At 41.7% G+C, this 22,240-nt stretch overlaps 1 protein-coding gene across 4 annotated transcripts in view; it reads right to left on the bottom strand.

Moving 5' to 3' along the window:
• The window catches only part of LOC125878776 (protein kinase C beta type), a 288,745-nt gene that overhangs the window by 215,683 nt on the left and 50,822 nt on the right, over positions 1-22,240 (bottom strand). For all 4 annotated transcript variants that reach the window (XR_007447789.1, XR_007447788.1, XM_049560141.1 and 1 more), the window contains exon 3: positions 21,928-22,010. Coding sequence is in view for 2 of the 4 variants with exons in the window: in XM_049560141.1 (XP_049416098.1) it covers positions 21,928-22,010 (83 nt within the window). In the remaining 2 variants the exon portion in view is untranslated. The remainder of the gene's footprint in view (positions 1-21,927; positions 22,011-22,240) is intronic.

Below are 22,240 nucleotides of genomic sequence, written 5' to 3'. Positions count from 1 at the left end.
TTGTTTTTGTTTCTTTGAAAGACAAGGGAACATTGTGCTGCTGAAGCTCCAGCGATGAGCAACAGCAGACAGGGAGTGAGGGCTGATGAGAGGAGGGTGCCAGCTTCTTTACAAACACTGATGATTTAATACATCCACCTTGAAAAATCAACGATTGATCAGGACACAAAGAGGAAGAAAGACAGGGACAAAACAACATCACTTTTCCAGCCTTTTATAAATCACAGCATGTGATCTTTAGCTGATGGCTGATCAGTCAAATCAGAACAGAGAGAGTGAATGGTGCCAATCCATCTGTCAATCTATCTGACTGCACAAGTGTTACAAATTGAAAAGCCTTGAATCAGGCCTGTGTTAGGAAGTGTGCAAATGTTCACAGCTTCTCAGGCTTGTAAGTCTGAGTTGTTTGTGACCCCCATCTGAGAAGGTTATGACCTCAGTGGATTTGAGTTTCTCTTGTCCAGTTGCTTCATCTGAAGGATTTTAGCAGCCTGGGGAAGTGAGAATATCTAGTATTTGACAAAGCAGAATTCAAAAAACATCTTTCTTAAATGAGAACAAAATCTAGAGATGTAACGCACATCAAGGGTTGTAGCGAGGCAGTTCAAATCACAACAGCAGTTGTGTGATTGTTGATCGTGAAGAACGCCTGAGGGCTGAAATGTCATCATCTCAATGAAAGAGAAATGCATATGGAGCCAGAGTGTGCAACACTTGTTCTCTACTTTCAAGGAGAAATAAGACGGCAGAGTGCTGCTGTATAGTGGAGAAAGATTAAACTTGATTTAAGAATACTTTATCACGTCAAACAAATTGATTTAATTTGGAATCAAGTAGAAATAGTCTGATTTCACTTGTTTTAAAATCAGACAACTGTACATGCCATTGATTCAGAGGTTGTCTCCACATGGCTCTCAACATGGAGGTGGCTGATGGTGATAACGGCAAAATCTGTGCTGGCAGACCTAATGGTGTTAACTTGGAGGGAAACTGGAGGACGGACGAGATGCCTTTGGGACGACATCCATACCAGCGGTAACCACAGAATGAACGCAGTGCAGAGTGGCGGCAGTTAGCTAGCCAGTGGGATACGCACACAGAAGCTCACATGTGCTAACATGCACATGTGGCCAGACCGTCTACAAAGACCAGAGAAGCTAATGGTGTGTCTCAAATCACATACGTCCTTTAGTATTATCCAGATTTCGACAGGGTAGTGTCGTCTCAAACCAAACACGGCTGTTGTGCACTCACCGGAAATGACGACTGCAAATTAGCTAGTTAGCAAACTAGCATTAGCATTGACGTTATCATTCGCAGTACCAAATCATTACAGACTGTTAAATTAACCCAACAAACATTCTGCTGGCTTATACCCGACAACAATATAGTGGTGCTTAGCGCAAAAAAACACATGTATTTGTACAATGCAGCGATGTTCACGGTCGTACAGTCCTCGGCTGCCATTTCCAGTTTGAAAAGTGGTCCCTCCCCTTCCGCTACGTAGCCAAGATGGCGACCACTGAGGGGGAGAAGTGTCCATAGTTCCACACTTAACTTCTTGACCGTTTTGAGTGCACCATCCGGGTACTCATAGTGCACTACATTTTTCCATACTTCTCAGTGTGAACGCACTTATGCACTCAAAATATTAAGTGTAAGTACAGAAGTATGTGATCTGAGACACAGCATAAGTTTACAGCACACACAGACGTAGCGTGACTTCAATTTCTGCTCAGGACACCATTATGTTGTTCGGTACCTGAGTACACTTGCGTCATTATCTGTGACATTTTTGTTGTGCTACAGTGAAGGAAAGGGCAGCACAGACAGACACTGCTGCCCTGGGGACCGTCATCAGCGGGGACCAGCAGAGCAGCGAGGCGAGGCTCCGCTCCTGGCTCGAGGAGGAGACGCTGCTGTCAAGCACAGAGCTCTCCACCTCCCATCTGATATAGATGCATCAGTATTAAAGTGAGACTGTTTAAAAACTGGTTGAAAACTCCTTGTTGTTGCGTTAAAGCAGTCCACCTCCATGTTATGGTACAGTTGGTGTTCACACCTGATGCATACATGAACCATACACAAGACCACCTTTTCAGGAAGACTTGGGCAGGGATCGGTGTACCGTGCCCAGGTAGGGTACGCAGCGTTCACACTAATCAAATGATGGGTATGAGCTCAGGTCCCTGATGTGACAGCCCCCTACAGCCATGCTAGCAGCTCTGAGGTTGGACCTTTGTATATCGTGGTGCTTTGAGCCAATGGTAATTACCACTTAACACTAAGTACAGCTGAGGCTGATGGGAATGTCACCTGACAAATCAATTCATCCTGAGGAGGACATGAATGTCTGTACCAAATGTTAAGGCAACCCATCCAACAGTTGTTGGGACATTTCACTCAATACCAAAAACGGTCAACCTTATGGTGGTGCTGGAGGGAAATGTAGAGGATCACCATGGTCAGCAGGATTTATCCTCATGAATGTCTGTACAAAATTTCATGCCAATCCATCCAACAGTTGTTAAGATATTTCACTCTGTCCACAAAGGTTGACAGACTGATGGATCGACATTATCAATCATCGAGCTACGATGCCAGAATGCCAAAATTTGTCACACTGTTACACCAAGGAAGATGGATACAACTTTTAACTATCCATAAAAAACTGCTCTGAAACCAAAGCTCTAAATATGAGTGAGTTCTTTCACACAGCATGGCCAGTAAAGACATGGACCAGGCCAGGGACAAATTAGTCATATTAACAGGGACATGCTCCAAGCAACTCCAGAACTGTTTCTTTCTAGGGAAGTTTTGAAGTATGAAACAATGAAATGTTTCATATAAATTCTTTTATTGTTTCACACTACGGCTTGTGTGCTCTTGACATTCTCTTCTTCCTGCCTGCACGTTGCCAACTTTTCCAACAGTTTCCTCCTCTTGTTTCACTTGATTCTACTCACTAAGACCCCACTAATTAAAAGCAGATGGTGCGGCGCAGTGCTCTTGGACAAATGAGTGTATTACATGGCATATGTTGTGTTACTGGGTGTCCAAACTGAAAGCCCGCTCGTAACATCAGCACACGATGCCAGAGCAGCCATTAGTCAGTGCTTACACACACACACACACACACACACACACACACACACACACACACACTGTTTTGACTGTTTTCTCTCACTCTCTGCTTTTCTTTTGTTTTGTTTTAAAACACTGCTGTCCATTATTTTCTCTGCCAACAACATCAGTCAACTCCCCACACACACGCATGCATCCTGTCATGTCATTCATGATGCTGTGTGACAGGCGGACAGACAGGCAGGTTCACAGTCGACAGCAGAGAGTCCTGGCTTGCAGTCGCTGACATAAAAAACTAGTTCGATTTTTTTTTTTTTTTCCCTCATTGATTTTGTCTTCAGACCGCTCACTCTTCTCGAGTTAGTGCTTACTGACATTCTGACATTTCTACAGTGGCAGCCATCATCTGCTGTACAGAGTAATCTTCCTCTAAACCTGCAGTGTCTCATATAGACAGATGCTTGTATTTAAAATGTGCACATATGCTATCAAATTAAACTGCAACTATTTTGAAAATCAGTCATGTAAGTCATTTTTTGGGGGAAATTGACATCATTCCCTTTTTACAACTTCTCAACATTGTCTGGGTTCTTTTTGTTTTATGTGATATGGTAAATGGACTGCACTTGTATAGCGCCTATCTAGTCTTCTGACCACTCAAAGTGCTTTAACACTACATGTCACATTTGCCCATTCACACACACAGTCACACACTGGTGGAACAGCCATCCGGAGCAATTTGGAGTTCAGTAACTTGCCCAAGAATACTTCAGCGACATGCGGACTGAGAAGCCGGGGATCGAACGACCTGCTCTACCATACCAAAGCGAATATCTTTGGGGTTTGGACTGTTACTCAAACCAAACAACCAGGGCTATAGAAAATTGTGATAGGCTTTTTTATTTGTGTTTTCAGACATTTAATAAACCAAATGATTCAGTTAGCAGATTTTATAACTTACTGATGACTTAATCTTTTGAGACTAACCATTTGAGTGTTTCAGTGTCTGTTTAGTTTACTTCAAATTGTGTGGTGATTTGGGGCAGGAATCTCTAGGCAACTCACGATTCGATTCAGAGGGTTATGACGCATTTATAAAACAATTATCGATGCATCTTGAAGCATCAAAATATTTCATTTCTATATGTGATTTTTGTTTCACTGTGTGACTACTTGCTCCAAGGGGTGTTGTGCTGCCAGAGCACACAAGAATGATGCTCCACGACTTTTTGTTCCAAGTGAGTAAATATTATATATGAATATATCACATAATCCAGTTGATCCAATCATCACTGAAGCGTTGTGTTTGTATGCATGCGAGAGGGCCAATAAAAACAGATGGCATTGTCAAAGTTGTCATGTCAACATTTAGGGCTCTAGTTTCGCAGACCGGGCGCGGTGGAGGCGCAGCGCACCGGCACTTCGCCAACTGGGTGTGGCCAGGCGGATTTTGCAAGTTTGGCACACCGTGCGCCCTGGCGCAGCTACTCCTCTTTCCCACCTCCGTCCCTCCTACCTGTGCAAGTCGGAAAGAGGGAGGAGAGAAGGCGTGGAGTGGGTTTTACACACATCACACCAATCAAATGAGCCCCTCTCCTCGCCCTTAAATGCACCGAGCGAAGGCGTAATGAGAGTTTACTCAATTCGCCATGGCAGAAGAGAGCAGCAGCGTCAGACGGCCAAACTCCTCCCAGGAGGAAACTGATTTTTGGTCTGGGAGGTCCAAGCTCGCAGTGTCGCAGCAGACCTCCACGGGCTGATGATGCAAAGGTAGCCTGGGAGGAGGTCACCACAATTGTAAATCAATGTTGCGTTTCTCTCGTGCATGTGCGCCCTCTCTCTTTCTCTCTCGCAGTCTCACTCTGTTTCTTTTCTTTTGACTTTTCTAAGATGACAGATGCTGAATATATACTCCCTATGTGATGCTGTGGCTGTTTGTGGTTGGCTGAGAGGGATGTGAACTCATTAGATTGCAGCTGTTTAATCAAATCAGGTTGGGTTTCCATTACGCGTGCCAAACGGTGCCAATCTCCTTTGATCTGACATCAGATGTGACGGGACAGTCGATATAGAGATACATTTATGTGCTGATTGCAGATAGCTGCATTGAATAGTTGCTTTTTGGGTATTTATTGCATCGTTAATGTGCCTGACATTCTGGAAACCTGCCTGTGAGGTTTTGGTGACGTGTGCGCACTGTCCGCCGGTCAGCCAATCTTCGGCTAACACAGGCTGCACTCCCCCTGCGCTGACAGTGGACCTGGTTTCAGCTGGCGAGCTTTTAGCGCAACTTTGGCGAAGCCTTTTGGCACGAAACTGTCACTGTGCCAAGCTGGATCTGTCGACACCTCCGCCTGCTGCGCCACCACACCCATCTCAGCGCACCTCGGTCTGCCAAACTACCAAACTGATCGCGCCTCGGGTTGCGCTGCTCGAAACTAGTTCTGTGCGGGGTTCGCCACCCTGTGCCACCCTGCACTGCGCCATGAAACTAGAGCCCTTAAGGTGTGTTTACTAATTCATGATGTCAACTCATGCACTGGGTAACACTCAAGAAACATTCCACCTTAAAAGTTCCCAGTGGCTGCCAGCTGTAGACTTTGAGCAGCAGAATGAATTGAATTATTATTTCTCGATCTGTAGCTCACATTAATTATCAGTGATGATGATGAGTGGCAACTCTTTGTGCCCAATGCACACGAAAGGGCAAGCCAAAATCCCAAGGCACACCTGTATTTATATCTGTGCACAATAGCTTCTATGACGTGTGTTATCACTCTCATCACAACATAAGACAATAAAAACAAAAAAACAAAACAGGTAGCTTTTGTGATGCTGTCTACTGACAGGTTGTTTTTTTCTCTTTTGTTTTGGTGGTAGGTCGTCTTTGCTGGTGCTTTGTTGTAATGTGCTACATACAATAAAACAATCCATTGTCCCAGTCATGCCTTGCTCCTTCAAAATGTAATCATCCCTCACACTGGCTGCCAATCAGGGCTTTTCATGTGTCACACACTTACAATTCCCACGCGCGAATGACAACAAACAGGTTCCCTGTGAAGGTTTTCTAAATTAAATTACATCTTTCAGCTAGAGTTTGCTTCTTTATCAGGAAATGCATGCGCACAGCATGCTGATACAGTCAATTAACAATTCATTCATAACTTTTTGTATAGACCCAGGTGAATGTTTCAATAATAATGTGTGAATATCACAAAATCCCACAACAGAGAAACAGTGAGGTAGAGTGATAGAGTCAAAGTCCATTGCTGTACCTTGCATGCACCATTTAAGGATGAGGCATTTGCAATTTCGTTATGACTGCATGATGAAAATAAATTTCTTCAATCTTGAAACTTTGCAGCAGCCCGGGTTTGATTTCACGACTCTTTGCTGCATGTCTGTCGCCCCGCTTTCTGTCACACAGTGCTATAATTAAGACAAAAAAGTCCTTAATTGTTACAGATGATCATAATGTCGAGGATTGGGATTAAAATTTCCAATTTATACTTTTGTGCATCGAGACGTAATCTTTCAAGGAAGAATCGCACTTCATCTCAGAATCAATTCCCCCATAACCTCTAGTGGTGATGCGTAACAACTTTGCTCAAATAAACTTCAGTAATTCACTTCAGCAGACTAAATAATGGATGCAAACAATGAAACTTGTAACATGCCTCATGTTTTAATCACAGCGCTGCTTTGTTAAAGAAGCCCCCAAAAAAGACATCAAAACACTTAAACTGAGCAAACACGCACGTCTTTCAAATTACATCTTAGCGTCTTTCCACCCACTTTGATTTATCAACAGACTGCACAAAAAAGAACGAAGTCAACTGTAATAGGCTATCACACAGGCTGCAGGAGCTGCCTTTTTCTGTACTGATCAATAAAACAAAGCAGTGCCATTGTGTTTATCCCCCTCAGGCTTGTAATTCTTCCTCTGGGAGTGTTTAAGTGTTTCTGTGTGAGAGGCTATTTAAAGGATTTCTTGTTGATTAGGGGAGATATGCAGAGCAATCACTCATGGAAAAAGAGGCTTAATGGCATCGCAGGAGCAGTGAAGAATGAATGAGTGATAAAAACAGAGGGAGTACGGGAGTGAAGAGAGGGCTGAGGGTGGTGGTTTCATCTTCACACCCTGAATGCAACTCCTCTCCTCCCTCCCGTCTTCCATATGCTAATCGCAATCTCTCCATCACTTTGTTAGCCCTCCTCCTCTCTCAAAGGTTACCTTGTGGTTTTAACCATCTGGTCACACATACTGTTAAATATATCATCGTATCGGAATATGCAAGTTTTATAATTATGTCCTTTGAGAAACCACATTTTCAGTTGTTTTAGCACGCAAGGAGATGCAGGGTGCACATGTAGGATCGCCACATAAGGGTAAAAAAGGAAATGGAGTGACCACATGAGACACACCTGTAGCACAACCATTATGCCAAAGTTTGTCTAGAGATAGGTTTTAAGATATTAACACACCTCCATTTATAAATGGACGCCGAAAATTGCTTTGTTCCCAGCAAACACTGCATTTTCTCAGCAGAAAAAAATAGGACAAGATTTCCAGAGGCTTCACAGGTAGAAATCATTTAAACACTAAAAAGAAAATCACTTAATATATTCTGCAATTTGATAAGAGAAATGACATGGAAAATTAAGGTGTAACAGTTTTATAGATAAGGCTCAGACGTTCATAAAACTTGCTAAATGTTCTCCTGCTTTCTTTGAAATCACAGGAACTGGAATTAAATGTTTTAATTAGTGGCAGACTCTCGTAGTTGTGCTCCAACACTCCAAAAATCCCACTGACACATGTGAAAGGATCTGGCGTGTCACATCCCTGCATGACATGTAAAGCGAGACAACTCGGTCTGACTCTGAAGTCGTTGAAATCCGACTCTTGGGCGGTGACCTACGAAAAAAGCCATCCTTTGACGTCAGCATGAGGCGCGGATGGTTGCCATCATAGTTTACTGGTACGCGGTGGCATCAGGGGAAAATGCGGCGGGACAAGAAAGAAAGTTGAGGCAGCGAAAGTCCAAGTAGAGCGGGCTGGAGTGGATGGATCCAACAAACCCTAACTTTTACTCGAGAGAGTGGCGTTCGCGTCCCATAAGATTATATAGCCATACCCTGTCAAATGTCAATTTGCGGTGTTGTGCCGTCGTAGTGCATTTATTTTGAAAGAGACTGCATGTAAACGTTAAATCTCCTGTGAAAACAGAAGTGTATTTTGAAAGAAGACAATGCATGTAACAGGCAGAACTTGGCACGGCGTCCCAGAACGTAAACAACCAATGCAATCAGAGTACCTTGCACGTTGTATCTGGACGTGAAAGTCCATGACCAGACGTCGATATGTGACGAGGTCGGAGTGAGAATGTTTTAAATCTACGCATTGCAGTGTAATATATTTTTGCCGATGAGTCAATAAGGAGTGAGTATTTCAAACATGGCTGTAACAGTGGATCAGTGGGCCACACTGTCACTGTGTCTGAACCTGAACCCCGACTGAGGTCTTCCAGTGTGGGTTTACCTTGAGGAGCTTCAGTTTCCTCTCACAGCCCACACACACAGAGGTTAGGTGAACTGTACACTATAAAATGTCCACAGCTGTGGATGTGAGTCTGTTTATGGGTGTCAGCCGGTTACCAGAGAGTAACCTGCCTCTCACATGCTGACACAGACTCTCGGGGGGGGGGGGGGGGGGGGAGTAGCCAGTACCATCCTGCTCATTCTGTGCAGTAAGCTGAACACGAGAAAATCAATGTCACCAAATGAGAACATGTGCCATTATGTGTTCATATTGTTTCTCCTTCAGTGATTCAGTGTTTGTGTATGTGCAGGAATGTGTATTGCAAGACACTAAATGTGTGCTATTAAGTGTGTGTTTGCTGTGACTGCATGTACAGAGTCTGTGCAGTCACAAAAAGCAGTATGTCAGCAGTATACATTTCTGCAAACTGCAAATATGTTGCATTTGAATGTTTTATATGCATCATATCATTTGTAATGTGATGTAATATACAAGCTGGAGGTGAAGGGAAGATGCCTGCCAAGCTAAAGATCACTGCAGACCACTGTTAGAGTGGAAAAAAAAACCAACAAAAAAAAAAAAAAACAGCCACAATTTAGGCCCAAAAAGTCGTTATGTTCCCAAGATATCTCTGCTTTTTCTGCCAGGTTTGTGCCCCCAAACACGGTATTTCAAGCCAAAACATGATCTCGTCCTAACCATAACCAGGTGGTTTTTGTGCCCTAACTGCATGTTAACCATTGCGTTGTTGAAACGTTCAGTTTCAGTGTATCCAGAGCTCCTTTTCCGCTAAATTTCGGTGAACCTGAATAGCAGTGACTGGTCTTGAGTCTTCCTAGGAGGGCTTTGGATTCCATTTCCCAAAACAAAAAGATTTAGAGGAAAATTAGGAATTTACTGTAGTAATGCTTGGACAGATTCGTTTGCTTTCACCACCAACACTGCTAAGTTAAAGTACCAAATAATCATAAATATCCTACTCCAGAGAAGTCTCCTCGGGTTACAGGAAACCAAATTCGGTGACATTCTGATAATTATTTCCCGAGATTCATGTGATAAGGCAGACGCTGTCCCTTTTGGAGAAGCCTCAATTTGGACTATTTTCAATTTTGGGGAAGACCCAGAGATCATCCAAAATAATTTATCAAGCTACTAGATAGGCAGGTCTATTATATCAAAATGTAAACTAGAGACATATAGGAAGTCAATTTTTTTTTTTTCCAAAAAAAAAAAAAGCCCTGTGTACTCAGGGAGGCAGAGGAATTTTGGGGGAGAGAGGTGAGAAAAACTCTCAGCATAAAGTCTAGAAACACCTACTGTAGCCTGACTCAGTCCAAAGCTAACAGATCCACCTAGCACTACTTTTAAAGCTCAGTCAAAAAAAGAGATATTTGTCATTTTGTCACTACATTCAGAATCTGAAATGTAAAAAGCAAAATTCACTGTTTGATGTGCTTATACTGTATGTCAGTTATGTGTCAGGCTAGTGTTTATGCTAAGCTAACCAGCCTCTGGCTCTAGTTACATATTTATCGTGCAGACATGAAAGTGGTTTCTAACTTTGTCTCATTCTGACTTTCAAAAAGAAAGCAAATTGAGACAAATCTTCATCATCAAAAGATGCTTGATGATCTCTAAAACATAAAATATTCATTAAGTTTCTGTTCTTCTCTCAACTAAATCTGTGACACTGCTTTACATTTTCCTGGACACTTAATATATATGTTTGCAATATATAATACTGTCATCTTAATAGGCATTTGATGATATGAACATTTCATTGGCCAATATAATTGTGATTGGGAGTTATTATAGTTTTATTCTTATTTTTATATTAGTCTTATTTTTAGTTAATGTTTATTTTTTGTTTTCAGTTCACTTTAGTTTCAGTTGAGTTTCCAGAGTGGGTGTGCTCGTCTCAGTTTTGTTTTTGTTAAAATGTTGTAGTTCACTTTTTAGTAGTTTCAGTATTGGTTTTAGTTGTTGCTTCATATGGGTGTATTTGTCAGGGGCAAGATACAGACACAACACTTTCTAAAGGCAGCTGACTCACAGTCCTGTAGACATCCCAGTTTCTAAGTCCCAGTCTGTTGGGTTGACAAATCTGACCAATTAGAAATAGAAAGACTAAAAGTGGAGACATTTCCAGTAAATTTTGTTTTCAGTTAGTTTTGTAAGTAGACTATATCAGTTAGTTTCCATTTTCTTCCAAAGTCTAGATTTATAATTTTATTTCAGTTAACCAAAATGTTTTTTTCACACCTAGTTTAAGTTTAAAGTTTCACTTTGAGTATAATGACACATACAAATCCAGACAATCAACAAAACATGCAAAAAAAACCCCAAAAAACTCTGCACTGAAACATATTGGAATGTCTTTACCTTACATTTTGTTAAGAAATAAATAATCTTACAGCGTCCCAGACAGGAGAACACATCTTTTTTTGGGGGGGAACATCCTTTTCAGTGAAAAAAAAAAAAATCTTAAAAGCCAGCTTTTCAACTATTTGAAATGGCATATCTTTCAATATGGATTTTGAAATACACCAGTGCTTGACTAATGCCTTGTTTACACATATATCGATACAAATAAAAACAGATTTTTATTTATCTCGTATAAAAAAAATCTGGGTTTACACGACCAGTTTTGAAAACGATATCCCTGCTGCAATTAGCATGCCAGGCCAGTAGGTGGCGATACACCATATGTCAAACACCACAGAAGAACGTTCTGTGCATGCACAGTGATTTGTTTTCCTCTTGACAATGACAAACTACGTTTTGACCTTATGTAGCATACTTAGCTAGCCTGGAAACCCAGACCCAAATCTAGAAAGATTTAGGGTCTGGCTATGAGTAATGCAAATGGCCCAACTCGAGGGGCGGCACCAAGCATGAAAATTTGAAAAGCATTGAAAATATCACTGCACGCAATTGGATAACACTACGACCAATCAGAATAATACTTAACACTTAGCTACCAGCGGAGCTAACTGGTAGATTAGACTCTTGCCGTATCCAGTCGGCAAAACAGCAAAAACATCCTTCTTGCAAAGGAAAGACTTGAGCGCCGTCTTCTGTTCCTCTTTTAGAGAAAAAGCCAAGTCTAACTCGTTCATTGTAGCGGCCAAAGCCGTTTCAAACAACTGGTGTTCATCCATAGCCATCTTGCAATGTTTATTGACTGATTCCGGACTTCGTCGTTGCAGCGCTGTTGTCATCTGTTTAGCTCGCCTCTGGCCCGCCTATATCAGATACACCGATGTGATTGGTGCAGCTCGGCTCCAACGGCATGGGTAATGAGCATCATTACTGATTGCCAGAGTGACTCGCTGAGCAAATTCAAATTGTGCTCTCGCGAGACCTCTGGATTTCCAGGGTAATAGTTAGCTGCTATGCACTTACTAATATTGGGCACAGCAGACGTCATTGTGCGCCGATGTAGCAGTGATGTTGATGCAGCAGTGCTAAGTTCATTTGAAAACTCATAAGTAGTCTCCAAAGTGCTAACAAAACGTAAACAACCCGACATATATTCGCCATTGTTGTTGTGGTTCCCGGGCGCCTCACGGGCATGTGCGAACTGGGTTGCAACGTCATCGTTTTCCAAAACTAACCTGTTACCACGTCTCAACAGAAAAGGATATTTTTAAAAACTTTCACTTTGGAAGATGTTTTTGAAAATCTCCATTTTTGTAGAGAAAAACGCCTGTTACGTGTAAATGATAGGTGCAAACAGTTGGTGCGTATAGTATGCAGCCTGTTTTTGCAGAGTCTCATTTATCGTTGGGTATTGTGCACACAACACAAGGGAGGGGGAATTAAGTGTCTAAGGATAGAGGGTGTCAAATGCCGTACTGATTGTGCAGTACAGCCCCTTGAGGTAAATTTGTGATTTGTGATTGAGGGCTATATAAATAAAACTGACATGACTTGACATTTATATCTGGAAAACATATTATAGGAATATCAGGACCAGTGGGAAATAAATATAAATTAATCAGACACCCAAGTTAGCCGTCTTCCTGTCCTCCACATTTACTTGTTAAAGATTTTGCAGCAGTGCTTTGTGCATACATCTTATTATCTCAGTTTCTCACTCTCTCTCTCTCTCTCACACACACACACACACACACACACTGAGTTCTATACCATGATTAGTGGGCTGTGGGCATGAAATGTAGGTTTCATTAGAGGATCTCATCCCTCGACCCCTCCCACAGGGAACCCATTCTATTAACCCAGATCTATAATTGACTTCTTCTTTTAAACATACATAGCTGACAGAGAGAGGAAGAGACAGGGAGGGACTGGCAGGAGGTAAAATGGGAGTGGTGGGCTGATTGCTGCAGACAGTGTGACAATATTACCGATTATGTAGAATAAACCTGCCCTCTGCAAACTGTGTCTTCCTTCATTGCTGCATCTATCTGGTGTCCTTCAGACACATCTCCTGCTCTGCTGTGTCTTGGTGTGTGTGTGTGACCCACAAAGCACTCGCTCAACATTATCAGCTTCAGACTCAGAGGAAGGCTCAGGATTTGTCGCTGCCTGAGGAGTCATTTTATTCTGATGCAGATGAATCCTTTTATAGCACCGACTATTATGGTCTCAATCGATTATTTGGCCTACAAAGGTCACAAAACTGACATCAGCCCAACAGTCAAAAACTCAGAAATATTCAGTCTAATACAACAGGAGACAAAATAGCAAAGAAATGTTCACACTTGAGAGGCTGACACCTGATAAAGTTTTGCATTTTTGCCCTTTTTTCTTTTTCAATCAATTGAGTAGTTTATTTATTTGTGTTGATTATTTAAGCTGTACACTGAGAATATTAGCTCCAAAACATGTCAGAGTTGTATCTATTTGGATACTGTATTAGCAGAGCATTAGCCCTGAATTTGAATACATTTTTGTCTGATTGCTGAGACACTATCTTTAATACTGCAGGCTATTTTTTACACTCCACACTCCACACACCAAACCTGCAAACCATTACACATCTCTTGCAAAAGGAAACAATTCTCGCAAAACCCATCAAACTCCTTTTTAAAACAATATGTGTTTGCATTTAAATAGGACACACAAAGCATGATGTGAATAAGCACACGAATCACCAACTACGCTCTGATAGTATTAATGAAAGCACTTGTGGCTTTTGTTTTTTCCGTGTGCAAACTGTTACCACTTTGCAATAAGGTTTTGTCATACATGTAGTAAACACAAACTGTACACACAGCTGTCCAACTGTGTAAAGTGTGTTTATTACAAATAAGGGGAGAAGCTTTTTGCTTTGCACGCCTCAAACAAGAAACAGTAGAAAACAAAAACATTTGTGTTAGAAAAAGGACTTAATGTAGAAAAAAGATTCCAAATCTTGCCTAATTTGTGGAGCGTTCATCCACATTTCTCTGTTCCATTTTGGCCTCCATTGTGGTCCAAACTAAATGTTTACCTGTGGCCTATTTAAAGTGTCCAAGCTCTAATTGGTAAGTGAATTCATTATCTAAAAAACGTTTCCATGTGTTGCTGCAATATGTTCTCATCCCAACTCTTTTTAAAATACACTTGTGTTTTCACAGGACACGTACAATTTCTGCTTGTTAGATGCACAGTCTGTTGTTAGGTTTAGGCAACAATGGTATGTGGTGGCATGGTTTGGCTCAACATTCACAAGGGAAGTGAGCAGCAGTATCCCAGGCGAAAGTCCAGGGTTTTTTGGACCCATCCACCTCCTCCAACACCCAACCTATATGGACATTCCAGCTCCTTATATTATGTAGTTACTAGCTGCATTTCACCCAAGGCCGTTACACCTGGCGGCACAACCAAGTGTTAAAGTGTCTTGCAGCAGCGTTGTCACCGCCCTTCCTCCCCCGTCGTCCCGCTGACAGGCAGCAACATTTGTCCAGGAGGGCGAGGGTCAAGTCAGTCTCACCACCTCAAGACCAGACACTGGGCAGCTAGGCAGGGCACGGGATTGGAAGCTGCTGGCAGACTTGGGCCAGAAGCTCTGCTTTCCAGCTGAGATCACGTCCACCAAGCTGCGACCAGACCTTGTGCTATGGTCAGCCTTGCTCAGGCACGCGTACATTATCGAGCTGACAGTGCCCTGGGAGAGTGCAGTGCAGCCGATGTACAACAACAAGGCTGGACAGCGAAGGTACGACCAGTGGAAGTCGGCTGCAGGGGGTTCGTAGCCACCTCAACATCCAGGCTACTCTTGGAGATGGGAGTGCGAGGGAAGGCCCACCGGCAGGCGGTCAAGGACCTCTCCAGAGCCGCTGAAAAGGGGAGTCAGTGGCTTTGGATAAAGAGGAAGGACTCCACCTGGGCCCTCAAATGAGTAGACGGCATCCAGGGGGTGAACCTGGGACGCTGGGATTCACTGCTGAACCCTCTGGAGGTGTCGTGGGCCAATCAGCGAAACACCAAGGAAGGAGGGCGCCCACTTGATAACCCAGAGGACGCCGTCTCTCACTTGACCATCCCACAGAGTCTCTAGCAGTGTCTCAAGTGTGCAATAAGGGATATTAACATCTAGTCCTACACAACAGATTAAACTGATGCCGCCTGTCATACTGCTGTGAAAAATGTCTTTTTGTAATTGTGTGTAATGCCAAAATCACTGACAAAGTGGTGGTATTTGACGACTTTGGAATGAGAATGGGCTGGTCAATGTGGAAAGGCAACTGGCAAAATGGTGTCACTTTACAGTTTGGCTATGAGTGTTACAAAATGACAAACTGAGTGTTAGGTAGAAAATTTGCATACTGGTTTCAGAGGTAGTGCTTCAAGAATCACCGTCAGTGTTTTAGCATTCAGATAACACTGTAAATAGCAACACTTCAGTGTATTAAAAATGCTCAACGAGATAAGAATCTGCCCTGCAGTGATCATTTGGATTAGAAATACAGAAAAATCAAGTAAGCCAATGAAGATCTGCAAACAGCAGAGGGAGAAAAACACAGCTTCATTTTCCTTTGGCAGAATAACAAAGCTGAATTTCAAACAGTGTGACTCGGCTTAACCATTGTTATAATTAGCTTTTTGAGAGCTGAAACTGTAAAGGACACCTATGTTACATGATCAAGCTGAACATGACAGAAATATACCTGCTGAAAATCTTTTGTTCTCTGATTTTTCAAGTTCAAAAAGCCAGTTCTGTGCAGGTGTGCGTGGGAGAAAACACTCTGTCAAACTGTGCAAATCTGACACCATTATTAGAAAATCTTCACACAGGTGTTTTATAATGTTCCATGACCAAGTCAGAGAGCGTTTATGGTCAAATAACATGATGTTTTCCTGGTGTGGTGATGTTGGAATGAGACAAACATGTAAATGTGTGTAAAAATCTTCTTCAGAGAGCTGACCAAATCCCTGACAGTTTGAACAGGTACAGTATATATTACAAAACTTCAATAGATTCAAGGAATTACATGACCAGCAGAACCCCTGTGCTTTGTGAGCCAGCCTACCTGTCTTCCTGCCTCCTATATTTAAATGTGCAACTACTTTGGAGCAGCGATACCCGACGTTCCCACTGTGCAGGAACTGAGGTTGTAAGACCATGAACTCATTAAGGAAATGACATGGTGGGGGTGGCGAGGCCCCGTAATTAAGAGCAGGGCCCCCCTGGGTGGAGTGGCATTTAAATAGAGGATGTACAGAATAGGGTGGAGAGATAGACAGTTGGAGAGAAATTCAGGTAGACGGGAGGTAAGTGTATGCCAAATATAGAATTATAGTGCGAGAAAAAGAGGAGGGGACTTTCAGAGGAAACACGAGATATATAAAGATGTGGGATGACATCTGAGGCGACCAGTGAAGAAACAGGTTATCTGCCAGGTTCAAAAAGTCAAGCAAAAGGACGTTTTAAAGGAGGTTTAGGGATGATTTCAAGGAAAATCAGGTGTAATTCAACCTGGTGTGTTTCCAATAAATGTGACCAGTGTGAGTCAAAGGATCGTGTGAACTTTGCCCTCACCACCTCCGTTGTAGAGAAACAGGTGAAACAAGCTGCGTGAGCCTCCCACAGCTTTCCAAGAAAATAGGATTTTACATGAATCATTTCAAACGATTGTCTGAGTCAGAGTCTGACGCCTGGGACTGCCACGATGGGTCGTCTTGCTGAATAACCTCCTCAGCTCAACCCAATTGGCATTGTACGTTTCTGCCAACCACAGATATGTAAAAATTAGTACATGTTATGTGGTGGATACGCTAAACTTTTGCTTCTTAGTCCAGGACGTATTGCTAAAAAAACAAAAAACAAAAAATAAATATGGATGGTCTACCCCAGTCTACTTGTGAGCCTATTAGTCAAGGTAACTAGCACTATACTAGGGCTGCACCCTGACTAAGATTTTTCCAAGTCGACCAATAGTCGTCATTTAGGGCCATTAGTCGACTAGTCACCCACATGTTTATGATATTAATTTAATTATTAAATGATATATTTTGGGCGGGGCAACACAATGGTTTGAGTTGAAGGTGTGAGAAAGAATAGTATCAGTAACATTGTTAACACTGTGCTACATTACAGAGAAATACAAAACCGTACTAATGAACCTTCATTAATATAGGCCTATATTTTATCTACAAGTGCACGTCACACACTGAGCGAGCCGCCTGTTAATGACGCTGTGGGCTAATGGGCATGTAGCTACTGCCATGTTTCAGATGATACGTCATGTTTGTAGTCGACCAATGAAGATGAGTTTACATATCACCTTGGGTTCGTCCTTCACCTTCTCAAAATGATCCCACACTTTGGATTTCCTGCCCGACATGTTATTAACTAGCCTGTGGAATAACCGCAGGTGCCAGCCCTGGAAATGAACCTGACTCCTGTCTGACTGCTGAGCGTGTCCACTTCCTGTGTCTGTCCTTTCAAATTAAATTCCCACATGGTCCAGTCATATAGGTTGTGACTTATTTTGACAAGGCGCAGCTCCTAATAGAGTTTCACGTTTGTTTGTCTTTTTTTCTGCAAATAAGCCACAAATGAAATCTTGCAGACTAATAACCTTTCTGGTCGACTAACCCTTGGTCAACTATTAGGGGGCAGCCCTTGTGAATATGTTGAAATTTTATCTTCTAAGTCTGGGAAGCATATTTAAAGAAAAAAAAACCAAAAACATAAATATGGGTGATCTACCCTGGTCTACTTATGAGCCTATAGTCAAGATAACCAGCAGACTACTATGGTAGTTGATAATAAGCTCAAAAGTTTCACATAAAAAAGCTAACGCTGCCATCATTTTAAATGACTGGAAAATGCTAAAACAATTAGCGTTATATCGTGGGAGGTATAGTCAAATAAAAACATCAAGTTGGGTGGTCAAACCTCGTTTGCTATTTGGTCTAGTTAGCTTTCTAACCAAGCAGGGTCCATTTGATAGATTTAGTAGTATATTCCGTGGCAGCGGAACGTTTTAATGCTAGTGATTGAGAGGAAAATATATGTTAATTGATCTGAGAGGGAACTGTCAATCACACATTGTCTGATCACGCCCCCATCATCCTGAGAAATGGTTTAAACTGCCAAATGAGCTGTTTTTGAACTTTTAACCATTTCACACCAAGTCTCCAGTGTTGTCAAAGAAAAGTCTGAAATCATGTGCATATGTTGTTAATTATAGTTCTTAGACTGAAAATTGTGAGCGGCCAACAAAATTACAGTTGGTGCATCTTTATTTTCCCTGACATATATCAAACCTCCATTTGTTGGGCAGCTCTCAGTATTTTACAGGTCAAATAACACACGTCAATAAATTCCTTTCAGAATTAAGCTCTTATTTTTAATGACTTCTCCAGGTTCTCGAAGAACCTGCAGATATTGGAGAAAGAAAAGCACTGACAAATATTTTTTGAGAAGCTTTAGCATCTGTTTGGGTACCCAAACCTGGCACTTTATGGCCCTGACTAAAACAGAAGCTAACATAGAAGAGGCTATTTGTGGCACTCCAAATGGCACTAGGAAAAGAGGAAGGAGCAGTCAGGTGAATGAGGACAAAAAAAAGAAGAAATGAGGTAGTTGTTAGACACGCAGACATATAATCAGATGAGAGGAAAGACTGCGGAGACATATCAGTTATACAGAACACGCCACAGGAAGCTAAAGAGCGAACACCAGCGTTTCCTCTGGAGGCGGCTTGGTAAGTGTACTTGTCAGAGTGAAAGGGCACTCCAGAGGGAGGTAAGGACACGGCTGAGGAACTTAAGAGACCCCTGGGTTTTTGAGAGGATGAAGCTGGCATCCTAAGAGTGCTCTTAAGAGAAGGAAGGTGACTAATTTTGCCCTCTTGACAGGATAGGTTAGAGAATGGGTTTGCATTTTGAGAATATCAATCAGAGAGAAGACTTCTCAGCTCCTTGAGAGAGTGGATGAGATTATGTTGAAAGTACCAGTTAATGGCACTTCCTGTTGTTACAGCAGATGTGACGGGGAGAGAATGTTTAAAGAGAATTAATAACATAAGAACAAGCATGACTTTTAACCACAAGCAATAGTGTGTGTGTGTGTGTGTGTGTGTGTGTGTGTGTGTGTATAAGATGTGCACGGAAACAGACTGCAGTTCATGTTAAGTGATGTGAGATGTGATGTGGCTTTTAAGAAGTATGGGAACACGTAACCACATGTTTATGATGCTGTTGTAGAGTCAAGACTTTTTTTCTCAAGATACTTGAGGAGAGATAAGGGGACCATCAGAGTTCAAGGTACCTCTGGCAGGAAGACAAGAAGCAGGAGTGAATTTAGACAGCAGCTAGTGAAAGCTTGGTGCTAATTCAAGAACCATATGTGGGTCAAATACAACACTGAATTTCATAGTTTCGTGAGAGACTGACCGCAGCACTTAAAACGAGAGATGCATCCACACGGTTTTTCAACAAAACTCTGACAGCTGTCAAAATGGAAAACACTGTTTTCCTACAAGTGTTGCACTTGGTGGATTTCTGTCACTTGTAACTTCATTTGAGGCGTTACACTGATGTGGTTGCGCTAACATAATCAGCACAGTGCACTGGGAGAGGCACTGCCAAACTGCCAACAAGGAACAAAGAGCCGTCTGCTTTGGACAGCAGCAAAGCAGGGACAGCCCGGTGCACCGCAACATTTACGCCACCACACACTCCTTTTCTCTGCTGTTCAATGACAGTTTTATATCCCCACTTGGAGTTTATAAATGCCATTGCAAATGGCAGTTGGACTCTGCATTTGTGAACACTGCTCAATCATGCACATCTACACTTGTGACTGAATGCCGTCTTGTACTCAGACTACAATGTTTACTCTGGTGAAATGTGAGCAAATACATTTTTTTCACAACTTTTTTCCCCCACTTTATCAGTACTAAAGTTCAAACAGACATCTGTAAAACATATTAGTTCTTGACATTACATGAGAACATATTTGCCACAGACACTGATAAAGGCAACAATCTAAAATAGGAGGTAAAATTATCAAAATAAATCATAAAACACAAGTACACAAGTTTTTTAAACATGGGAAAACTAGTTAAAAGTAGGTGATAAACTCTTTTTGTATTGTCAGTAGGCTCTTTTGCAGGTGTGTCATGTCTAACGTCACCGGCAGGTCGGATAACAGGTTAGAAAACAGTAGAAAGCAGCACGGAGGCCAGAGAAAATGTTACAGTGGTTACTTCTTTTTATATATCTCTTGCTTATTCAGTCTGTCTTTCAAACTTGGCACAGACTCATTTGGAATGATGCTTTAGCACTGCTTTGGCAGAGACAGATACATCATTCTATCTCACCAGTAAAGGGGTTTAAACTAGCGAGTTCCCCCCGGTGTTGTGTTATACCCACTGCCAATCAGAGCTGAAGCCTATAAATACCTGTGACTACTGCTGAGTAATTTGACCCAGGTGTGACTGCCGATTGTAACCTTTCCCATAACATACAAAAGCCAGATGTTAGTGAGAAAGGGGCTTTGTAAAGGTGTCCTGTAAAAGTGTGTGAGAGGGGATTACCTTACAGTTATTATTTGAATTAATTTCAAATGCTTCAAAAACAGGAGAAATACATTTGTGTAAATAATATTTTGCCTGCAGAATAAAACTGTTCTACAAAATATTCAGTATATCAGTGTTAGCTTAACCAGGCCATAAATTCTGTTGTGTCAGTATCATATAATCATTAGAACTCCTTAAATATGTTGCTTGAGCCAGTTGAAGTCACAGTACACAGGCACGTGTGTGCTTATGATCAGGATGGTACCACCTCTGCCTCATTTTGAGCCAGGAAAACTCTGCATACAATGTATTTTATCAAAGAATTATAGAGATACTTGTATAAAACATATAATCTATTAGTATAAAAGCACTGTTGCAGGATTTGTACACAATTATCTCTATACCAGTGTCAGGGTGCGTATTACCTGGTCTACGTACCATGTACTTCTTTGTGTTTCTTAGTAGTTATCTCATTTATTGTTTTATATTGCTTGCTTTAGAGCTGTATAGTTTTTATTCTGTATATATTTATTCTATCCGGTCTGTCTGTAACTTATGTTGCTGCCTGTCTTGGCCAGGACACTCTTGAAAAAGATATTTTTAATCTCTAGAGATTCTTCTGGTTGAATAAAGGTTAAATAAAATAACTAAAAATAATAACGCTATACAAATAAAATAAAACACTGTGCTTCTACACTACTGTAAAAAACGGTCTCCTTAGTAAAGCCAAAACCTTTGACCAAGGAACTAAATATCCCGATTTTATCACTTTTCATCTCAGCCATGGTCTCATTTGTTTTCAGTAATTATATCATGCAAATAAACTTTATTGACAAGTGACAATAATACAGTAAAACAAAAAACCCTACATGCAATGTTTAAAAAACTTAATTCACAATCAAAGTGTAAAAGACTTTCATATGAACACATTGTGTAACCCTGGATCTGAACAGCTGAAGATAATTCATTTACTTTCCCATCATGCCAGTGGAGCTGCTCAGTGGCCAATATTGGTCATACTGGACAGCTTCGGGTGTTACACGTCTATATTTAACTTGTACAGTATTGAGCCTACCAAATGTAAGCACTAGAGTGTGTGATGGTACGGTGTAACAGTCAGGACAGGAAAAGGAAAATGAGAAGAGAGAGAAAGATGGAGGCAGCTCAACTGTAACACTGGTGTTGACAGGTGATGGGGGCTCATGAGCTGGAAGTGTGTGTGTGTGCCGTCTCTCTCGTCCCATCTGTCTTTCACTACTCATTCTCGCTCTCATACGCGGGGCATATGTTCTTAAAAATGATTCATCTATTTGTACTCACGTCTGATGCAGGTCCTTTATCGGCACCTGGACAGGAGAAAGTGACGAACTCATGGCAGCGTTTGTGAACCACGAAACAACAGACTGTGGAGAGAGAGAAAAAGAAAGAGAACATTTAACTCTGTGCACAAAACATAATGTTATTCGCAATCTGAGACAGCAGTTCTCAACTCTTTTTGTGTTAAGGACCCCTAAATTGATACACATTAAGTCACAGACTCCTCTTTCATTAGATTTTTCTTTGGGGATCTCTACCCGAAAAGATTTTGGCTGTTAGATATGATTAAGACCAGAATTCTATAGCTGTCAACAGT

Source organism: Epinephelus fuscoguttatus, linkage group LG19 (assembly GCF_011397635.1).
Source record: "Epinephelus fuscoguttatus linkage group LG19, E.fuscoguttatus.final_Chr_v1".
Lineage (NCBI taxonomy): Eukaryota > Metazoa > Chordata > Actinopteri > Perciformes > Serranidae > Epinephelus > Epinephelus fuscoguttatus.
Note: the sequence above shows the minus strand (reverse complement) of the source record. Positions and strands in the feature narration are given on the sequence as shown.